This window comes from Podarcis gaigeae (assembly GCF_964106915.1).
Source record: "Podarcis gaigeae genome assembly, chromosome: 9".
In the NCBI taxonomy this organism is placed as follows: domain Eukaryota; kingdom Metazoa; phylum Chordata; class Lepidosauria; order Squamata; family Lacertidae; genus Podarcis; species Podarcis gaigeae.
This window is the reverse complement of record NC_139685.1, coordinates 59,861,105-59,883,723: the sequence shown is the minus strand read 5'-3', so window position 1 is coordinate 59,883,723 and position 22,619 is coordinate 59,861,105. Positions and strand designations below refer to the sequence as shown.

At 44.5% G+C, this 22,619-nt stretch overlaps 2 protein-coding genes and 1 long non-coding RNA gene across 11 annotated transcripts in view; 2 read left to right on the top strand and 1 right to left on the bottom strand.

The window, feature by feature from the left end:
* RAP1GDS1 (Rap1 GTPase-GDP dissociation stimulator 1) overlaps nucleotides 1-16,599 on the top strand; it is a 104,105-nt gene extending 87,506 nt beyond the window's left edge. For 7 of the 9 annotated variants that reach the window (XM_083756574.1, XM_083756570.1, XM_083756573.1 and 4 more), the window contains 8 exons: nucleotides 549-692; nucleotides 1,386-1,517; nucleotides 2,086-2,220; nucleotides 5,998-6,123; nucleotides 7,828-7,967; nucleotides 9,975-10,101; nucleotides 11,597-11,725; nucleotides 15,891-16,599. In XM_083756574.1, coding sequence (XP_083612700.1) covers nucleotides 549-692; nucleotides 1,386-1,517; nucleotides 2,086-2,220; nucleotides 5,998-6,123; nucleotides 7,828-7,967; nucleotides 9,975-10,101; nucleotides 11,597-11,725; nucleotides 15,891-16,018 — 1,061 coding nt within the window. In that variant the 3' untranslated portion in view covers nucleotides 16,019-16,599. The remainder of the gene's footprint in view (nucleotides 1-548; nucleotides 693-1,385; nucleotides 1,518-2,085; nucleotides 2,221-5,997; nucleotides 6,124-7,827; nucleotides 7,968-9,974; nucleotides 10,102-11,596; nucleotides 11,726-15,890) is intronic. The other 2 variants (XM_083756572.1, XM_083756571.1) reach the window with 1 other exon arrangement.
* Nucleotides 10,510-22,619, bottom strand: part of TSPAN5 (tetraspanin 5) — an 87,554-nt gene continuing 75,444 nt past the window's right edge. Inside the window, exons 8-9 of the transcript XR_014568370.1 lie at nucleotides 16,717-16,812; nucleotides 10,510-11,026 (exon numbers count right to left, since the gene is read on the bottom strand). The gene's annotated coding sequence lies outside the window, so the exon portion shown is untranslated. The remainder of the gene's footprint in view (nucleotides 11,027-16,716; nucleotides 16,813-22,619) is intronic.
* Nucleotides 16,942-19,557, top strand: LOC310852895. The gene is made up of 2 exons (XR_014568394.1): nucleotides 16,942-19,246; nucleotides 19,296-19,557. It is a non-coding gene; the product is annotated as an uncharacterized lncRNA (long non-coding RNA).

Here is a 22,619-nt window from a genome sequence, read left to right as displayed (position 1 = left end):
TATGAATTTGCTCTGTGAGGAAAACAACAACAGTGCAACTCATAAAATGCAGCAAACCAAGTAAATCTTTAGTAAACAGCATCCCACTCTCACGGTGGCCAACCAGATGCCTGTGGGAAACCCGCAATCAGGATTTGAACACAAGACCACTCTCCCCTTCATTGGCTTCCTGCAACTAGAATTCAGAAACATCAATGCCTCCAACTTTGCAGACAGGGCATAGTCATAATGGCTAGTAGTCTCCGCCATTGTGTGGCATGCACAGTTGTAGTTACCTCGTCTTCTTGCTTTTGCTACGCCTTATTTGGAGTCACAGTACAGTCGAACCTCCGTTTACGTAACCCTCTGGTTATGTAAACTTTGGGACGTGCACGCAGCAAACCCAGAAGTATTTTACTGGGTTTAGCCCTGCGCGCATGCGCAAAAGCAGTCTGCGCATGCGCAGAAGCAGGCCTCAGGTCGCGGAAACCTTGGGATCCCATTCACAACTGGAGGTACCACTGTGTTTTAAAAGCATTTTAAATTTAGGTTCTTCTATCTTCACCCAGATATCATTAAGCTACAGCTGGTTGAAGCAGGCCTGGTTGAATGTCTACTTGAGATAGTCCAAAAGACCGTGGACAGTGACAAAGAGGACGACATTGCTGAGCTCAAAACTGCCTCTGATCTTATGGTTCTACTACTGCTGGGAGGTGAGTATTGCATGCGGAACCTGGGAATTCTCATGCTGTCATTAGCATATCGGATTCTAGCCATCGCATTGCAGTCTGTGGGTTAGCTTGTGTTCTCCTAGAGTGGCTGAGTTTTAGTAGTTTCAGCTAAAACTGCTTTTCTTCTTTTTCACAACCAGCAACTTTTCCTAGACAGTTGGAAGGCATGGTCCCCAGACATGCTGATTTTCTTTGTATAGGTTGAACTTTTACATGTGCTGTAAGCCCAATGGGTACAAGGAAGCTTTATTGAATGTGGCAGTGGCAGGGCACTGTATCCTAGATGCTATCTCTAGTTAAATGTGGCATCTCTAGCTAAATGTAACAAGGCCGAGGTCCCATCTGATTCCGTAGAGAGCTAAGGGAGATTTTAACTTAATGGTAAGGTGAATGTTCAGTCTCTCCCAGTTCTCCTCCCCCTGTGCCCCCCCCATCTGTTTTAGGGTTTTTGCCACCTTGTGGAGCAGGTGTGGGGAGGAGAAAGGGGGAAGTCCTGTTGCAGAAGTGGGAATCATTTTGTTTGTGCTGTTTTTTAATTGAATACCACCCTAGTGTCAACAGTATAGTCGCTACTGTACCAGATAGATTTAATGGCTTGACTTGGCCTGAAGCAGCTGTATAGATCCATATTTTTCATACTTTGTCCAAATGTTCTTTGTTTCTTTCCTCCCCCAGATGAATCAATGCAAAAACTATTTGAAGGAGGAAAAGGAAGTGTTTTCCAAAGGGTGCTTTTGTGGATCCTATCTAATAGCCATCAGCTGCAGCTTGCAGGAGCACTGGCGATTGCAAATTTTGCTAGAAACGGTAAAAATCATTGAGGTTCACACTCCAGCTTGTTGTCAGCACTAAAGTTTAAATAGCACTTGGGGCAGGGAATATATATTTGTTGGCATAGTGCAATTTATGGTGGGGATTATAAGCAGCCGAACAGGGATCCGACTCTCGGAAAAATTTTGTTTGTTTGTTTTCAGACCTTAAAAATATAGCCACCTTGTAGGACATTAGTACTTGCCAAACATTAGGTGGGACGAGGCGATGGTGTCCCCACAATGCACTGAAAGGCAAAGGAATAGGTAAACAGCCATGCATGTCCCTCGTGAATTCTGTTTTCAAAGTGATTTGAAGAACATATGGAGTAGGGGAGACTGTGCATTTAAATACATATGGCATAGGCAAAAAAAGGAAGGAAGAAAATTTGGAAAGCTGGTAAACAGTGTCTCAGACTCTTGTTTCGTCTTCCCAGTTCTATTTTAAATGATGAACTAGTGTCGCAGAAGAGCAGAATTTATTGCTGAAAGTTTGGGTGGAGGAAAAACACTGATTTTAACAGAGAAGTGTTTTATGCATGCTCTGATGGTTTGGTCTTGCGCAGATGGAAACTGTATCCATATGGTGGACAATGGCATCGTTCAGAAGCTGATGGACCTCCTGGACAGGCACGTAGAGGATGGCAATGTTACCGTGCAGCATGCAGCACTGAGCGCGCTCCGAAACCTCGCTATTCCTGGTAAGCAATTTAGTGTGTTTCCAAACGCAGGAGCAGCTCCGAGGAAAGGGGGGGGTGCCGGTGTATAGGGTGGCGAAATTCTGCTCCTCCAAATTGTGTGTCCTGCTGCGTATCATTAGGAAACAGTTTAGCACAATCCTCTACAGGTTTACTCAGAAGTAAGTCCTGCTGTGTTTGTTGGGCTTACTCCTTACTAAGTGCACTTAGCATTGCAGCCTTAACCTCGTTTTCCTAATGATTAATACATGAGAGATGAACTGGGCGGCACTAACTATGCTCCTTTATCTCTAATGCGGGGAGACAAATACTGGGCGACCTTACTTGGTAGTGTAAGGATTGCAGTGCTGCAATCATATCACGAGCACTTATGGGCAAATGTCAGATAAATACCATGTTATGTATATTATGTTTGTATTATAAAATATAATAGTACTGTACTGTATAAAAAGGAGGTGGAGATGCAAGTGGCTGGATTTGCTATAAAGATCAGGAGCAAATTTGGCTGCCATTCCATAAGGCAGCGCCCACTTTGACTTTGTTTATGAGATTTGCATATAATTGAATTGACCCGTGTTGGATTGATGGCAGACCAGATATAATGAAGTGTGGGGAAAACAGCCAGAGTCCCATCAATTACTTTTCTCTTCTACATGCATCTCTGTGCAGCATTACATCTCTTGTTTTTTTATTTCTCTTTGAACTCCTGTTAGGGAGTTATTCAGCTGTGAGCAACCTATTTGCTTTCCAGGTCTATTTGTATATGTTTATGGTACAGCTAAGGGTTATTAGAGCAGCAGATGCATTCTATGTGTAGATACACACACGCACCCACAAACACTCTTATTCTCCCACCTCATTTCACTTAAATCTTTTTTTAAAAAAAACCAAACAAACCAAGATTTTGAGAAGAGGTGCAAATTACTATCAAAATTCCCTCAGCAAGGAGGAAATACAGCTCAGTGAAAAGTGCTTGTTAAAAATAAAGCATAAGCTTCTGAGGTGGAAATCTCTGCCAGAACAAGCAGCATCTTGTTAGCCCATGTTCGAAATGCCATCTAACTTCTCACTTTTAATTAAAATGCATTCTGGAGCAAAGTCTGTCTCCAGCTTCGCACGTGGGGGTAGAGAGCCTCACAGGGGTGGAACAGGTGCAGTCGCCAAGAACGGCGGAAGAGAGGTCCCGAGAGACTGAGCAAAAAGCACAGGCTCCTTGCGATGTTATAGACAGCTGTTTGCAAGGTAGATTGTTTGTCATTCACATAATAATGATTATGATAGGAGGGAGATGATTTGCATTCTTCTGAATTCTGTGTTCATAGAACAGCACCTGTCTTAGGTTCACAGCAGACCTTCCTTGTCTCTTCAAAGTTCTCTCTCTCTCCCCATGTTGCAAACACACACACACACACACTATCCTGCATCCATTTGTGTAGGCACTACGTGTGTTGAGCCTTCGGCAGGTATGTTTACTGTCAGGGCTGGAGTCAGACACAGGTCGGCATGAAAGAAGCAGGGCTCTGTCGTCAGTGAAGTTAACTCTTTAGTCAAGGAAACAACATACAGCTTAGCAACCATTCCCAGTAGGCCCTGCCCCTATGGAGCAGTTGCCAGGACTGCCTTCCACCCTTTCTAAGGCTCTTCCTCTCCCAGATGTTTCTCAAGCAGTCTCAATTTGCGTCTGCACACCTCTGGCCTCTGTTCTTGTCTCTTCATTATCCTGCGCATTCTTGGGGACTAGATGAAGGGAAGAGGAGCTTGTTGCAGCAGGAGAGGGAAGAAGCAGCCTCTTGACCCCTCTCCTCTTCTTCAGCCTCAGGGTCTGAACTGCCCTCTTTCACCAGCTCTTCCTGCTCACTAAACCCTGTTGCCCCTTCAGCATCCAGTTCCTCTTCCTAATCATCTTCTCCCTCTGACCTCTCCTCAGTGTCCCACCACGACTCCCCTGGCTCTGAGCCTACCTCCTCTGGGGTTTCCCTTGGGAGTTTACTGGCCAGTGCCTCCCACTACCAGTCCCTGAGACTTGCTCAGTCTATCCAGTTATTTGTGTGAACTCAGGTTGGTTCTTACACCTTGCTCATGTGACCCACCTATCCCCAGTCCCTTTCCCCTTCTTTTGCAGGGGATGAATCGCATGAGTGGGATGGATCTCTATATACACACACACACGTGTATAATGTTGGTTTGTACTAAGTGTCCCATACATACAGCAGGGTGTACAGATGCAGGGCTCATTTCCACATCCCTCTGTACCTAGAACATACATACCAGTGCTGTGTGGATCAGCCCCCATTTAAAAAACACAACACAGTCATATGCCACAAGCCAATAGGGTGCTCCCTCCCTCCTCTTTTCCTCCATATCTGTGATCTATAGTGAGTATAGCCCAGAAATCTACCGCCTCATTTGGTGAAAGGTGCAGGCTGCTTCTAATATACCTAAGTAACTCATAAATTTACTTATAAATATGTAACTTCCGCAACTGGAAGTCACCACAGACAATAGTCTCAACGAAACGGAAGGATACAGCAGTGCTTTATTGATCTGAAATATTTTTCAGGCCTCTGCCTTGCCCTGCCCCACCCTGGCCCCAAAAAACTTCCTAAACAGAACATAATATTTGATTATAAAAGGGCCCAGAAGCTCCTAAATCAGCCAGAGGCTTCAAAGAGGCCCTTAAAGAAAATAGCCAGAAGCAGACAACTTCTAGGTTTTAAAGGCAGTCTAAACTTTTAAAGGTCAGTCTAAAGCCTAGAGGCATGGTGCTAAAATAATTTTAAAATATATCTGGATGATGAGGAAGCTAGAGGCCAACAGAGCAGGATATGTGTGTCTTTCACAGTTTGACATCTGTTCATCCATAGAGCATACACTGGTTAAACATACCGTGTCAGCTTTTCTGTACAGTTTGACTTACAGGGAACTACATATACTTACAGAATTAATATAACATAAGAAAGGAGGTAATAGAAGTTTTACATAAAGTTTTCTTAGGTAGGTAGAAAAGCAAAGTTAACATAGTATAAGGCATTAAATGGACTGATATAGGATGAACTGATTGATATATGATACATAATGTATATAACACCGGTCCTGAAAGACCTACATTGGCTCCCAGGACGTTTCCGAGCACAATTCAAAGTGTTGGTGGTGACCTTTAAAGCCCTAAATGGCCTCTGTCCAGTATATCTGAAGGAGCGTCTCCACCTCCATCATTCTGCCTGGACACTGAGGTCCAGCGCCGAGGGCCTTCTGGCGGTTCCCTCACTGCGAGAAGCCAAGTTACAGGGAACCAGGCAGAGGGCCTTCTCGGTAGTGGCTCCTGCCCTGTGGAACGCCCTCCTACCAGATGTCAAAGAGAAAAATAACTACCAAATTTTTAGAAGACATCTAAAGGCAGCCCTGTTTAGGGAAGCTTTTAATGTTTAATAGGTTATTGTATTTTACTGTTTTGTTGGAAGCCGCCCAGAGTGGCTGGGGAAACCCAGTCAGATGAGTTGCATATAAATAAAAGAATAGTGATGATAATAATAATTAACAATGTATTACATTAAACATTTTTTAAAAAGCCTACAACTCAAATGTGAGTAGAATAGGACCCAGTCTTGCTTCCTCTGATCATCTTCCACACCCCTCACATAACTGAACCCTCTAATGTTGCTTTTGGAGGCCTTTGGAAAAGGTGTTTAAAGGCTGCCTCAGGACTAAATCTCTTCACACAGTGTAAGTGTATCATCTCCGCAGTGCTTCTCAGATAATATCTATTCTTTATTCATGCAGTTGTAAATAAGGCGAAGATGCTGTCAGCTGGCGTGGCAGAAGCCGTTTTGAAATTTCTCAGATCCGAGATGCCCCCTGTTCAGTTCAAGCTACTCGGGACGTTAAGAATGTTAATAGATGCACAAGGTAAAAATAAATTGTTCTCCTGTATTAAATGATTCTGCCCTTGATCTGTTGCTATGTTCCTTATAGAAGAAAAAGGGGATTTCAAGAAAATCCTTCAAATAAATTGAATGCATCTGTGAAGTGAAAAAAGCATGGACTTCTTAAAAACCTGTGATGGTCCGTTGTTATCTAAGCGCAAGCTTAAGCTCTTGATTTATTGGCAAAGCACAGCTTGCCTCAGCCATAGTGTGGCATGCAATGAATATCTGAAGTATATTGCAGCTTCAGGTGCTCCAAAAATCCTATTTTCCTACACATGTGAACAGTTTTGTGAAATAGTTTACAATTATCTCAACACCTTTTATTTTTAAAAAGTGATGTTTGAGGCAACATAATCTATTGAACTTCTGCAAGTAATAAATGCAGATTGCCATAGTTTCATGGCAACTGATTTGCTTACACAGAGGACTTCATGTATCTTAAAATCCTTATCATCAGCAGAATTACAAATTTCCTCCATGCAAAAACGGAATAGAGTTTGGAAGGCTTTCAGCCAGAAGTAAAAAATAAAGAGCTTATGGGTTTACAGAATATCCTTGATCAACTTCTGTTAAGTTTGTGTTTGCCTGAGATTCTAGGGCGGTTGGTTGGTTGGTTTGAAAAAAGTGTGCGTGCCTTAAAATTCCGGAGCTAGTTTTTGGAAGTAAGAGCAGGGGGCTGGGGAAGATAAAAAAAAATAGAGTCAAGGGAAAAAGGAAGCTATAAAAATTGACATTTACTATGATTTTGAATTATCACAATTTTGAAGTCAGCACACCATGGATATAATGAGCAGCTTCAGATTATTTACATTTTAGTACAGGGTATTACAAGGAATTTGCTACATCGTGTGGAACTAAAATATTCAGGTTAGCAGGGCTGCAGCCCTTGTTTCATCCTGTATTTACAGCAAAATGCAATTTTATTATACTGCTTGCCACTGTTTTGGACAGGCATGGATGGCAATTTTTCTCTAAAAGAATGTGATGGTTGCTAGAGGAGACTCCAGGCATCTTCCTTTAACTGCCCCCACCTGACCTTCAAGACTCGTTCTTGTATTGACTGCTCGAGAGCCAGTAACGCAGCTTCCTTTTTGAAAAACACACTTTTTAGTACCTTTGACCCTGCTCACTCCGTTCTTTTTAACCTACCTCGGGGTGGGGATCCTCAGACCCTGGGGGCCAATTGTGGCCCTTCAAAACTCTCTGTCCGGGCCTTGGGACTGTCCCCAGGCCACACCCCTCACCAGCCCTTTTGTACAACCTTGAGCAATGTCCTTTGACTGGGATAATATTTCCCTAAACGAAATCCAGTTGGTGTTGCTTTGCTAATGGAAAATATCCATCAGCAGAATTGGGAGTTGCTTATTGGCTGTTCCTCTGTCCTCTTCCCCAATTGGTTTCAGAAGGTTTCTTCTCAGCAGATTTTTGGAGTGGGGGCCAGACTGCTTAGGGAAGGAGAAATCCCACCCCCAAAATCCTCCTTCCTCATTCTGCTAATGAACATCTTCTGCTAACAGAGCAACTCCAACTGGATTCTGCTCATTGCTATTTTTGCCTTCTATTTGTTCAAAATCAAGGTTGTTGTTTTCTTTCCCACCTTTCAGGAATGTGGGGTGCTGGGTGTTGTTTTTTTAGAACAACAACTGCTGTGTACTGAAAAAAATGCCGTCTTTGTTATATGTAGCAGAAGCTGCTGAACAACTGGGGAAGAACGTGAAGCTGGTTGAACGGCTGGTGGAGTGGTGTGAAGCCAAGGACCACGCAGGTGTGATGGGAGAATCAAACAGACTACTCTCTGCTCTTATACGACACAGCAAATCAAAAGTAAGTGACTCCTGCAAAAACCACAAGGCTGTGAAATAAGTTTTGTGTTGCCAAAGCAGCTTCACTCCTCCAAGGCAGATTGCTCCCCTTGTAGAGGTAAGGATCTGAACCACCTGAGGTGGTGTGGCTTGCCCAAAGTTATCTTGTCAGCCTACAGTAGCCTTCCCCAGTCTGATGCTCTCCAGATGGCCCCTGGTAAAAGATGATGGGAGATGTAGTCCAAAATATCTGGAGGGCAACTGGATGGGGAAGGCTGGTCTAGGCTTTGTTACATGTGCAACATTGGACCAGTGTGGCTAGCGATGTAGAGCTTCTCCCTCTGTGATAGCATATAAGAACCTGTTTCTGCACATGAGATAGCTTTTTTGGTGTAAGATTCAGGTGTAAAATTACCTGGATTCTGGGAATAAATTCTCAGTGTGTATTTAGTTGCATCAACAAGTATAGTTGTCTTCCGCAGGGAGGTTAACCAGGTCCCACTCTTCTGTTTGCTTTGTTTGTTTCCTTTGCATGCAAAATGTCACAGCACAATCCTTTTGAACACTACAGAATATAAACTATCATAAGCACATTCTGTTTCAATGGCTTTCAGCTTGTGGCTTGAACACGGAGGAGAAGCACAAAAGGGGTGCGTGCATGTGTGTGCACGTGCCGTTTTCATCACTGTTGCATTTTCCTTGCCGTTGCCTTTCACTTAATCATCTCATTCAGTCAAAATATCAAATCTACTTTAAATGCCAAGGCCGCGGTATCAAACTGTGCTGTACTTAAGCTGAAGCTGGAAAATGAATGTGCAGAAATGTAATTGACGCCTGCTGTTCCCGGAGTCGCAGGTGTGTGTTTTCACATCTGCAGCAGTGGCGCACTGAGAGACACATGGGCCACAACATGAGCGGCTTCAAGTGCTGTTCTGCTTTGTTGCTGGTTGCCTCAAAAAGCTTGGGGGAAAAGTGATGGGGTACTGCCTTAACTGCGCACTATGTCTGTCTTCAATCGTCCAACCCAAGAGCTCCATTTCAGTATTACAGAAGGGGAAGAACTTTTCTCCTGAAGTTCGTGGCCTACAGGGAACTTGGAAGGTTCTGAATGAAAAGGCTGCTACAGGATTTAACAACTACAATGTGGGCAGGGGCACTGCCTCTGAAAAGCAGCAGCAGTGATTTGACTTTGATGTCAGTTGGTTAGAATGCGGTGGTACTCATAATGCCGATCCCCTTATGGGCCACCAGCATATTCCTACTTTTCAGGAGGTTGGTGTAAAGGACCCTCAAGGTCCCTTCCAATTCCATGATTCTATGTGATGCAGGGACATGTGGGCAGTGCTGGAGCCAGCCCAGCATGGTATAGACTGGATTCCTTGGAGTTCCTTGGCTACTTGCCTGTCTGGAGAAGCCTGATGCGCCTTTTGGTGTGTAACTCAGCATCATTTGACCTGGAAGTCACAGTTAAATGGGTTTTCAGGTGTTGTGGAAAAAAAGCTTTGCCAAAGTCCCTGGAAAGCCACCATCAGTCAGAGTAGACTTGGGCAGCCTTCTCTAACCTGGAGACTTCCAGATGTCCAGTGGGAGTTGGGAGTTGGGAGTTGAGTAACATCTAGAGTTCAACTTGGGTCTCCAGTTGTTTCTGGACTACAGTGCACATCATCCCTGACCACTGGTCCTGCTAGCTAGGGATGATGGGAGTTATAGTCCAAAAACAGCTGGAGCCCCAAGGCTGGGAAACCTTGATCTAGAAGGTGCCATCTTGCCTTCTCATGGCATAGAAAAAACTCTACTAAATGAACCAGTGTTCTGACTGCTTCATATGTTCACTTCTGACTAGGTGGGAGCCAAATCTTTCAAGTTTTGCTTTATTTTTTAATAGCAGTTGTAAACCACATACATACTCTTGTTAGGTGTATAATATATCAATATAGTGTACGTTATTGAATTGTTCTGTTTTGCTTATCGGTAGCAGACTGTCGTCTTTTCCTCATGTCCTGCAATACTTTGCGTTGTCTTTTTTTAGGATGTAATTAGGACCATTGTTCAGAGTGGCGGTATTAAGCATTTAGTTACCATGGCAACTAGCGAACACGTAATAATGCAGAATGAAGCTCTTGTCGCCTTGGCGCTAATAGCAGCTCTAGAACTAGGTAAGTATCTCTGTGGTTAACGCTTTGTACTCAGGTCTCTGTTGAAGGAGAGGGAGTAAGTCATGGTTAAGGCATGAATGAATAGTGAACCGCTTCGTGGTGAGGGTGAAAGCTTAAGCAAGTATTATTCAGGCATCACTGCAGACATGGGCAGCAAAATGGGCTATGGCACCTGTTTCCAGGTGGGTGTGGGGACAGGGAAACCCATAAGTGAGTAGCAGTATCGAAGCCAACAGCCAATATGACTGTGTCAAACCTCACACAGTGACAGGCTGCTTGGATGTGTGAATGAAGCCTTGGCCTCTCGCCACCATTGCTCAGGACTCAACGCTTCATACATAAATTGTGCCTCTTTTTCATAATTGCCCAATGGAGTATTTCAGACAAAGTAAGCTTTAGAAAATGTAGTCACTATAAGAACGGTATTGGATGTCTTTTGTTGTTTCATTGTTATATTTCCCCCCATCTTTTCTGTAGTGATTTGAAATGACAAAGATTCTGGGTTTTTCTGCCAAGTAGTTTCTCTTTAGGTAAATGACAGGAAAAAGGAGAAAGGCTATAGGGGATAACAGGGTCAAAAAACGATTCTTTTGGTTCAAGAGGAGAGGCGACCTTAGGGGAGAGAATAGGATATAGGGAGAGAATTTATCACTCTATTTCCCATAGAGACAGAATTAAGATTTGAGGACATGGGCTTGTTTAAACCTCCAACAGATTTATTTATTTTTTGACTTCCATTGACTTTTTGAGGGGATACATTCTACTACCCCAAGCCAAATTGCCTTGTATCTTGAGCAAGTAAAGTACCCTCACAATAAGCCATGTATTCTTGTGTCAAAAGGAGGAAACTTATTTCTGTTTCCATGGATCACTTTTTCTTTGGACTACCTCATGGGCTATTCAGTCATCCAAAGCTCTTCATTGGCTGAAATAAAAAAGTAACCCAAATACAAGCATCTGTAGGGACTTCATGGGATATTATTTTGTCCCCGGCTCTTTTGACGTTCTTAAAAGAAAATTATGTATTGGTGGTTAAATGTGCTTCCTTCAATCAGTTTTATTGGTGGTGGGAGATTACCCACAGCATGTTACATTGACTGGGGTAAACACACAGGAGGATTCAATTGGAACTTGTGGAATTTTTGTTTTTATTTGTCCCAAACAGAGGATATTGTAGCCTTCCTCTGTGTAAATTCTGCAATTGAAAGTGTGCCTCAAGTGGACTTTACCCCAATGTCTTGGGAGGAGGAATCTATCCCAGTAGACAAGACATATATACAATTGGCTTTCTTCAACACAATTATGCTTCCTTCCCTGCTTTCCTTAACGATGCAATATAAATTTAGATTCTGTTCAATTAAGCGAGGCATGTATTGTGGTTCCACAGCACTCTTTGTACCAGAATATGTCAGTAAATCCCACCCCACCCCCAAGAAAAAACAAAAGGAACCCAGTCCTTCAGAGTTTAAAGTTCCCATTTTGTTTCGATTCACAGCCACAGCAGAGAAGGATCTTGAAAGTGCTCAGTTAGTGCAGATTCTACACAGGCTGCTTTCGGATGAGAGGAGTGCACCAGAAATCAAGTACAATTCCATGGTGCTGATCTGTGCTCTTATGGGATCAGGTGAGTCTTTCCAAAGCTCTGCTTTAGATCAACTTTCAAAAAGTCACAAGGGTTGTACATTACGTGCCCAAGGCTGACACACAAGCCTGTTGTCAAGCCAGGAGTGGCATGCAGATGACAGATCCAATCAAGGCTATTTGCAGCAAAGGCTGCAATTTTATGCGCATTTACGAAGAAGTCATTGTCATAGATCTTAGCAGTGAATGCATGCTTATTCAGACAGAGGTTTCATGGAAAGCAAAGGGGCTTGCATTCCAAAGAGATGCTAGTTTTAAAATCTTCCTGCAAGTTTCCCACAAGTAGAAAACTAGCACATTGAAGACAAAGGTACCCACCTCCTCCTCATTGCACTCATCTAATATAGGCAAGGAGATTCAAAAATGTGATCCCACTCCTCTAGTCTGAAGTGCACATTCTACCTCCATGAGACCCTACCATCAGACTCTGTGTCTGTGTCTCCATAGTTACGACTAACTTTAGCTGGATTGGTGCTTCTGTATTAGAAAACCAATCCCTAAAACTATTAGCATAAAGTGTGGACCTACTGGTAGGCCAATGAATTATGAGGCATCCATACGATTTCAGTATCTCTTCTACAGCATTCGTTACAAAACAAAAGCATAAGAATGGTGCATTTGCTCAGACCCATGGAGAAAGGCTGTAGCTTAGTGGTGAAGCTTGTGTTTTGCATATAAGAGAATCCACGTCCAATCCCTGACATCTCTGGGTAAGACTGGGAGAAAAAAAATCTTGCCTGAAACCCTGGAGAGCTACTGTGAACCAGGGATGGGGAACCTGTGGCCCTCCAGGTGTCCTTGGGCTCCAGGTCCCATCATCAGCACCAACAACCATGGCCAGTGGTCAGCAATGATGGGGGCTGGAGTCCATGAACATCTGGAGAGCGATAGGTTCCTGGTGTACTGATCACCCAGCTGATATAAAGACTGTTTCCTATCCAGGGTCGCCCCTCTCAGCCCAACACTGACTTGCAGTTAGAAAGCACCTCTTTAAAAGGGGGGAAAGAGTTTACGCTATTTTTCCAACAAGTCTGGGTTTCTCATTTTAGCTTGTCATCTAAGCAGCTCCCGCGAGGTGGGCTTGCTTCTTAACAGTCCTATGAAATTGGGGGTGGGTGGGCAGCTTCCCAGCCTGCTGTCTCTCTTGTGTGGTGTTTTTTGTATCAACCTTAAAATAATCCTTTTCACCCCTTTAGAAAACCACCCATCCCCACCACAAAGACTGCAGTCAGTCCACCATTCTAGGTAGCTGGGATACGTGCTGTAGCCATTGGAGCCTTCAGTCTTGACAAAGAATTCTTTCTGTTGGGTTTGCTGCCGCCTCTGCAACTCAGAGACCTTTGCTGTTCCAACAGACGCTATATGTTGAAGGAAGATAATAGGGAATGTAAATGTGTATGTAACGTCAAAAGAATGAAAGGAAAGGAGAGCATTCATTGCCATCACAGTCATTGCTGTGTGCATGAGTGTGAGAAGAGAGGCCCAGGACTTGGTTTATCACTAGAGAGCAACACCTGCTGTAGATATCAAGCTATCCTGGAAGTAGGAGGCATATTCTTCACGCAGTAGAATAGCCTAGACAGGAAACGCTGTTTCCATTAAATTGTGTAGGGAATAAAAATGTTTTAGGGGCATTAAGCTTGCTTTTAGGTATTTTCTTCTCTGCTCATGGTCGCACAGAGGGGAGTTCAGATGCCATGGCGGATTGGAAAGCAGGTGACCAGCAAACTTGGCAGGAAAACAAGGGTCACAGTTTGCTACGTGGGGGGAAAGAGGCTCTGTAGGGTAACAGAATTGATTTGTAACAGCTCTTTTGTTAGTGAGCAGCTTGTGCTGTTGCCTAAGCAAGCCCCAGTAGAATAAGCGTCGTGTGTTTACCTCAACCCTGGTATCCTCCTAGCGCCTAAAGCAGCTTTTTCATCTTCCCCCGACCATGACAACTCAATTAGGCAACTTCCAGCAGTGTTGAGCAGACCTCTAGATCTCTACTCAAAAAACAAATATTTTGAGTACTATGCGCTTGCATCGTTTGTTCCATTTTTTCTTTGTTGACATAACTAAGATGCCAACACGGACTGTGCTAAGAGGAACAGAGCAAGTTGCTTTAATTACAGCCACCATTTAAGCTGTAGCAAAAATCACCGCCTGGATCCTTCCATGCTTTTTTTCCTTTTCTTTTTTTGAAAAGGCATACTTTATTCAGGTACTAAACATGGAAAGGCTGCTTCTCCACTATATGTTCACGATACACAAGAAAGGGTGCTGAGGCGAGTCTCTCTTACAGCCTTCCCCAGCCAGATGTTCTGGACTACAGCTCTCAACAGACCTACCCAGCAGGTTGTGTGAGGCGGGACGTAGGTGAGATGTAGTCCAAAATGCTTGGGGAGGCTCATGAAGGGGACACGTTCTGTGACAGAGAGCGGACCCTTTTAATTGCCTAAGGTGCCTTCTCCCCCCATCCCTCCCTTTAACTGCATTGGTGGCCCCTTTAAGAACACCCCAGCTCCAAAGGGGAAGGAGTCGCAGAAGCCCTGCACTACACACAAGCCTCACTCTGTATGGAGCATGGCTTAATTTCAGCATCATCTAATTACAGTGGTGCCTCGCAAGACGAAATTAATTCGTTCCGCAAGTCTTTTCGTCTTGCGAGTTTTTCGTCTTGCGAAGCACGGTTTCCCATAGGAATGCATTGAAAATCAATCAATGCGTTCCTATGGAAACCGCCTTCAGACCAGGTTTGGGGACAGTCTGTCCCCCGACCTCTTCTGAAGGCCGACGGGGGGGCGAAAGTCTTTGCTCCCCCCCCCTTCCCGGGACAGCAGAAACTTCTCCGCTGTCCGGGGCGATCTTAAAATGCTGGCGGGCGGCAGCGCTGCCGCCCGCCAGCATTTTAAAATCCCCCGGGAAGGCAGGCAGGGGGGACAAAGACTTTTGCCCCCCACCCGCCTTCAGAAGAGGTCCAGAGGGCTCTCCAAGCTGCGGATAGCAGCCTGCTGCCCCGCGCGAGGGGCAGACATTCGCAGCTTGGGGAGCCCTGCAAGACTTCCCCTGCAGGGCTCCCCAAGCGGCGAATGTCTGCCCCGCGCGAGGGGCGCTCTGCTTAAGAGCGCCCCTCGCGCGGGGCAGCAGGCTGCTATCCGCAGCCTAGGCGGGAACTCTTCTGAAGGCTGGGGGGAGGAGGGCTTTCCTCCCCACCGCCAACATTCAGAATGCTGTTCTGAATGTTGGCGGTGGGGAGGAAAAACCCTCCTCCCACCGCAAGCCCCGGGAACAGAGGAGAAGCCCTTCGCGCCTTGTCCTCTGTTCCCGGACCTCCCACCGCAAGCCTTAGGATAGGTCCGGGAACAGAGGAGAAGGCGCGCTGCGCTTCCCCGCTGTCCCCGGAGATTTCCCTATGGGCTTTCGTCTTGCGAAGCCGCTAAAAAATCGGAAAACCCTTTCGTCTTGCGGGTTTTTCGTTTAGCGAGGCATTCGTCTTGCGGGGCACCACTGTACTCTTATTCAAGGGAAGGGCCAAGGATCAGTGGTAGAGCACAAGTTGGTGCAAAAGGCCTTAGATTCCATTCCTGGCAGCTAGGGTTAAGTAACTGATGATAGGAGACACCGTGCCTGAAATGCTGGAGAGCTGCTGCCACTCAGACAAGACAATATTGCACCAGATATTGGCCTCGTAGGCCTCAGTCATGGCCAAACAGAGCTAGAAGCATCACCAGGCCTAAGAGCCCATCCAACCTCTGATAGGCCCCAAACTGCAACTTCCAAAAGGTGTATATATAAACAGAAGGGGATCCATATCCTGCCCACACAACACAGCAGGCAGAAGCAGAAACTTGCACACGGTCACCTATTTTTTCACACATCGACTCACGTTTGCTAGGTCTCCCTTGCAAGACTAAGACAGATCCCATTTGCTTGCAGATGATATGCAGAGCAAGGAGGAAAGTGTTTGTGTGAAGGGGCTCCCTAAATTTAAGATGCTTAAAAAGTACCGCTTACAGCCACCAGCGCCACTTATTCTCTAGCGACCGTGTTGTGCCGAGTTGACAAGGCCTCTGTTCATTGCTGCTTCCCCAGAAAAGGCAAACAAAAGAGCAGCTGCACACATAAAGGCCCAGCAGGAAAGTAACCGTCTTGCTTCTGTTTGACAGAACTCCTTCACAAGGAAGTGCAGAGCCTGGCCTTTCTAGACGTCGTATCAAAACTCCGCAGCCACGAGAACAAAACGGTCGCCCAGCAGGCTTCCCTCACAGAGCAGAGACTCACCGTGGAAAGCTGAGGAAAGGGGTACCCGCGCTCCCACCTAGCATCGCGTCACAGATTTCACCTCTCGTCCTGTCCTGCTGCGTTTCTCCCACCCACTGTGTCACTTGTGCATGCATGTAACATTCCCACACGGATCGAACTGCTGTAGGTACCTCTCTCTCCACAACCGAGATTTCTATAAACCCATAGCCAGTTGCCATCAACATGGATCCTGTCTCTCTTACACACAAACACAAAATGTCTCCTAGCCCTGTTAATTGTTCTACATGTATTCTCGTTGCTTGAGCCACATAGTAGAATGTGCATGTTGTAGTCCTATAATAATGTAAAAAAGAGAGAGAGAGAAAGACGTGGTACTACTACATCAACGACTCCTCCCCTTGTACCCCTAACTCCGTAACAAGTGTACTGCTAACTTAGGGACAAAGCACAGGAGGCAGCAAGGCCGGGCTGGACTGCCAGGGGTTTCAGAAAATGGGGAGGGAGCCTCTTTTCGGAAGGGAGTCTTGCTGCTCACTCACTGGTCTTGCATATTAATGTCAACCCCATGGTACCTAGAGGTAAACAAATAAACTCCAGTGCGCTCACACTTTACCTTGTGTGTTGTTCCTTTGTGCAGCAATTCGTGTATCTGGGGGTGGGAATGCGTCTTTAAAAAAAATCCCACAACTTAGTTTCTCTTGTCTTAAGTAGTTATAGCTGAGGACGTACCTGCATCAATCACTAAGCTGGCTGTTCCTCTGAAACAGAAACAAGGAAGATGAGCAATCTCACTTCCTAGGCACAGCACACCATTCATAATCACATCTGCGGAAAGAAAAATCTGTGAATAGCTGAACTCTGACCTGTGTAAATTATGCAGATTTGATTGTATTTGCTTGCATTATTGATTTTCATAATTTAGCCTACTATTGATAGTCACACACAAACACCCTGAGCAGATAAACATTCACCAAAGGGCGCACAATTCTACAATGCTTAATTGTAACAGATTTTTATTTTCCCGGTAACAACTATGATCTGATCCTCCTTTTTAACACAACGGGTTTAGAGCAGAACATTTTTTTTTGTACATCCGAGTGAAAAGTAGACCCAAAATGTCACTCAATTTTATTTATAAAACTGTAATTATACTAACAAATTGCATATAAAATGATTTACTTCAAGTAAAATACAGAATACTGCACAACTAGTAAAACTATGTTGTCCATCATAAATGTATTAAAACATTCCTAAAAATCGCATCTATTTTAAAAAAAAGGTACAAAGAGCATGATGAAGACCACTTTCAGTACCTTAAAAACTAACACAAAGAGGTTGTGTTAACTTCATGTATAAGTCCAGTTACATCCACTGAAATTCGCATGGGCTATGTACGATATACCATATATTCTATTGTGAAGGAAAGATGTCAATTAAACAAAAATATATCCACTTCTAGACCAAGTGTGACCAACTGGGAAGGAGACGACACAACCTCAGTCAAACTGCACCAGCATGCAATTCTGTTATAACAATACTTTTCATCATCAGTAAGTGTAATTGGCTTTTTACAATCAAATTTTTCCGACTTACAAGACTTTCAATACAGGAAAATACATTCGTAGAAAAAGAAAAAACACAATGGTAATTACAGTAGTGCCCTTCGTTGCGACATGCAATGATTTAGGGAAGTGATGCAAGCATTTTTATAATGTTTGAAAACCAGACAAAGTCGCAGATCCCCCATGCCCAAACTACCTGTTGGTTTGTTTTAGTACAAAGAGAGAACACCTTTCTTTGAGACTCAGTTTCCCTAGGCATAGACTATGCAGCGAGATGCTTGCAGGTGCAGCTTATTTTAATCATTCACACCGCAAAGAGCATCTGCATTGGTTTGGATACAAAGCTTTATAACAGTGCAATCCTATGCACGTCTGGTCAGATGCAATCCCTGCTGGGGTCAATGGTGCTTGATTGCATAGGACTGCAGCCTTTCTGCAGTCACCTTACCGAGAGTATACACACTCTTTATTTCTCCCATCAATTTCTGCTCAAAGTACACGGTGTCAATAGAAAGCGAATCCTAACGTTCTCACAAAGTCAAGGCAATTTGGGGGCACCCTGTAAGACCCTGGAGTGCCCATGACAATCTACGAGCAATGAGAGGCATGGGGCAAGGATGCAGAACTGCAGGAGAAAAGAGGGCAGGTTCAGTGCTTACCCAAGCTGAAGATCTTGCATGTCACCTGCCTCCACCTCGGCCACCACATAAGAGTGAAATCTGGGTGCAAGCATTCCTTCCACGTGGATGCAAAAAAGGGGGGGGAGGGAGGAGAGGTGGTTTGGCAATTCTGCTTCTCTGGATTAGGAGACTGAACCACAAACCCCAGGCCGTCTGCAGGAGATGTTTGTTGTTACCATTCCCAATTTAATGCAACATCCACTGGAAAACAGAAGGCGCTTCCGTTGCCCCTTCCAGCCCTGCTGCAGATACTACCCTAACACTTCCCCTCTTGGTTGTGTTAAAGCCTGAGAAACAGCATCCAGTGCTGAATTTCCCCTCCATGGGAACAGCTCCAGTAGAGCAACACACATAAGTGGCATCAGCATTGGAAATCAGATTAGATAGTACAGGAAAGCAGGAGTGAGTCTGGAGTATGTACCATGTTGCACTGGATATTTTTAATTAAAAAACACACACCAGTGTAACGTTTTCTACCTGTACATGAATACATTGATTTCCATGCAAATGGCTGTGTCTGAAACACACATTCAGGATCTGCACATTATACCCTGCCCACCAAGGCAGGAGGGGGAACCCTCTGTGATATACATATATGCTCTGATGACGCTGTGTACAATTAAGACAAATAACTCTGTGGTGCCAGAAAGCATAGAGAGTTGGCATTAAGCTCCTTAAGAAACCTAAAAGCATGTGTTCCCTCAAGGCAAGTTTCATGCACTCAAAAGACTTGAGGCTTGAGGCTTTCTTGCAAGCAATGGAGCTTTTGTCTTCAGGCAGCACAACCTATCCTCCAAAACCACTCATGCCAATAGATTAGGCTGCTGAGTCCCCGGCGCTTCTGCACTGCAGAAAGATCTCCATAGCTGGGACATGCAAGGCACACAGGCTTCTATGGGGGCAAAAATGTGGCAGCTGAATTTATGGCATGTTGGACCAGAGCAGTAAAAGAAGCAGTGGCAACCCCAAAGGTATACTATCCCCCTCCTGTCCCCGTTTTCCAGGAGAACACTCTTTGTGCGGCACCCAAGCATAGATGATGTACACTCAAGAGGATGGCTGGGAGAACACAGAGAGCTCCAGCCCACCCACATGTCTGCTGAATTGTGCTTTGCATTACGGCCATTAGTGGGCAGGCATTTTCGGGAGACCTCAACATTCCCATCAAAATGTTCTCTCTTCAGCGTCTTTGGTAAGCAGGACCAGCAGAAATATTCATTTTGGGGGTGGTGCATCAGAACACAAAGCTCCTGTGGCGCAGCTGACAATATAATCCCTGCACAAAGTGGGCAGAAGAGGGGATTCAAAGCAGCTCTAGAACAAACATCGGGGGGGGAAAAATTGGGGGGCCAGTCTTAACTAGTTTTGTTAAGCTGCAGTTTTACCAGGGAGACACTAGATGGCAGCATATTAAAGCATTCCAGGCATGATCTGCTAGATATGTAAAGCTTTTTAAGTTTTTCAAACACACAGGCAAACTCACCTCATACAACCTTCTCAGTATAAATACACATTTAAGATGAATTGCAATCCTCAGTGTGGATCAGATCATTTGCATGCTACTATTTACAGTTCAAAAATTATTTACACGCCGCATGGCACCTGGAAAGGCCAGGTCCCAAGTCTTGGTTTGACAACTTTAGCTGAAAGAAAGTAAGACTCTGCTCAGAGATTAATAAGGGGAGAATCCAACAGAAAAGCGTTTCCCGCAGCTTCTGGCAGGAAGAGAGCTTCTGGAACAGGCAAGCCCAAATCCAGATGTATCCCTCAGAATGCAGTATTTTCAACATGTGACAGTTGTTTAACTAAAGGTTTAGAGAAGTAACAAAACTCCAACAAGAGGGTCGTACAGTGGGGAGAACACAGATCTATAATTGGGGGCCTCTGAAAATGGCTCTTTGGACTCCATACATGGGACTGAGCCACCGTCACTCCATAACAATACTGTCCAGGAACTGCAGGTGTGCAGGTCTCTGCAGAGCTATCTTGACTAAGCTGGCAGGCAACACATAAATATGTGGTTTGTTAATCAGGCCTCTTGGATCTGGCCATCAAGCAACAAGCTTCCCAGACTTTCAGTGTTTAGAAGACAAGGTGGTGTTCAAACTTGCATTTCTGTAGCTGGGGATTGATTGATTTATTTGGTGCTAATTGTGGGGAGTGAGAAGAGATGAGCAGGGGAGTGAGATGAAAAGCAGGTGGGCACGCTTGCCTCTAACAGCCAAGCTACTCATCCCTAAATCCAACACACAAAACTTGCAGAATCGATTTGGGAGGTTGAGGCACTGCAGGTGTCAAGATTTGGATCTGAGCATTTGGACAATGAAGACACGTGGTTTGGACTATTTTAACACGCACACACACCCCCCCCAATTCCTTCTCCCCTTTATTTTAACGTATGTTAAAAATTATCCCTTTGCCAGATCCAAATATCCTTCACCCTGCTTGAATCTCTCCTCCCTTTCAGAGAAAAAATACATATGCTTATAAGAAAGCCACGAAGGGAGAAAGGAAAATCTGCCTGGCAGGCTGCAGTGGGATGCAGAAGGCACACTCCTTCCTTCGCAGGTTCCACTTGCTATTCTGCTTTTGGTCCTGGTGGAAGTAAAGTTCTCCTCTGCCTTGTCCTCCCGGGATGCATGCTTTTGATTGGAAATAAAACCAAGTAATACGATACAACTGTCTATCAATACACGGCCTTCTTCAGACCAAGAACAATGACATCTGCCTAAGTGACGGACCCTCCTTTCTCTGGTGCTGCATGAGACTTTCTAGCAAGGTTATTAAATGAAACTTCCAAGTAATTGTCCGATGAGCACAGAGGACAAATAATTAGAAAAGTAAAGAGGCAGAGGCTGGGTACTTTCTATTTTTTCTTCTCCTCCATGAGGTGTCTAAATCAGCATGGTACTTTTTCAAGATGGTTTGCTTTTCTGGGAAACCTTCAGCCCTCCAGACGCTGCTGAACTACAACTCCCACTGGTCATATTTGCTGGGGAAGATGGGAGTTGTAGTTCAGCAACATCGGGAGACCCCCAAGATTCCCTTGAATTTAAAAGCTACATTGCTGCATTTCAGCTGGCTGACCATCTTTTGTTAAACCTCAATCTGTTTTGCTGTCGAAATGAGGCCCCACTGAGTTCAACAGAGCTCACTTCCATCATAAACACAGGATAGCAGTCACGCTGATCCTTATAAATTGAGTACTATCCCAAGTAATACTGTTTGATGTCTTTGTATGTAATACCACAGACATCTTGTGGTGTTTGGGCTCCTCTTCCAAGCATGACTAAGCTGTCATGATGAGTTCCTACACTTCAAAATTTTGGAGAGATAAGTAAAAAAAGAATTAGCTAAAAATCCAAGAAATGAAACAGCAAAACTAAATATTAAAATATTACAAACGCAATACTCCATTACTTGTGAATCGAGAAACTGAATGGAAAATTAAAATGTTAAAACAAAGGAACTTTGAATTTGCTAATGAGCCGGGGAGAATGCTAGCCTGGCAATTAAAGAAAAAACAGAGTGAAAAGGTGATAAATAAACGGGGGGGGGGGGAGATTATAAATGAACCAAAAGCTAAGTAAAAAAAAATGTAAATTACTTTAGGGATTTATATCAAGCAGGAGAATAATACCACAAAAAATAGAAGAATATTTAAAAACAAAATAACCTCCCTGTAGTGGAAATGCGGAATACAATTTCGAGGAGTTAGGTAGCATGTCCCTTTCCCTTTAACATCACCAGTTTGAGGTCTGCTGGATTCTTGTGTTTCACACACCTGTCGGGAGTTTATTGGGTTCTTCTGTGTTGCAAGTGCTGACTGGATGCCCGGCTGCAGGTAGTGGGAGAACCTCAGCCACTCTGTATTAATTCCATCTCAGGGTCCTGGGCTAATCATGAGTAATGCCAGGTGCATTCGATTACATTAAGGCAGGCTATAAAAGCCATAGGTGGGAGGGGCCCGGTGAGGTTCTACCCAGATCAAAGGACCTGATGCTAGGAGACCAACGGTCAGGGCCTTTCTCCTGCTGTTCTACCTGGGGCTCCGGGTAGCTGAAGGGGAGATTGGGTAGCCCCTGTCGCCTTTGTTTTATTTTATGCTTTGCATGTCTGCTGTTTATTTGTTAATAAAACTGTTTTGGTTCCCCTTCCACCTCCTCAGTCCTTTTGTCCTGATATTATTGGAAAGAACTGTTATATTTGGCAGCACACTCCCTAAGATTCCCAGAGCGAGAATCACATATTTAAACTCCTCGATCACAATGATGGAAATACAACAGGCAATCTCTAATGCGAAACTTGGGAAAACACCAGGGCCAGACAGACTACCAGCTATTATAAGAAACTAGAAGAGTCATTATTACAACCTCCTAAGGATGTTATG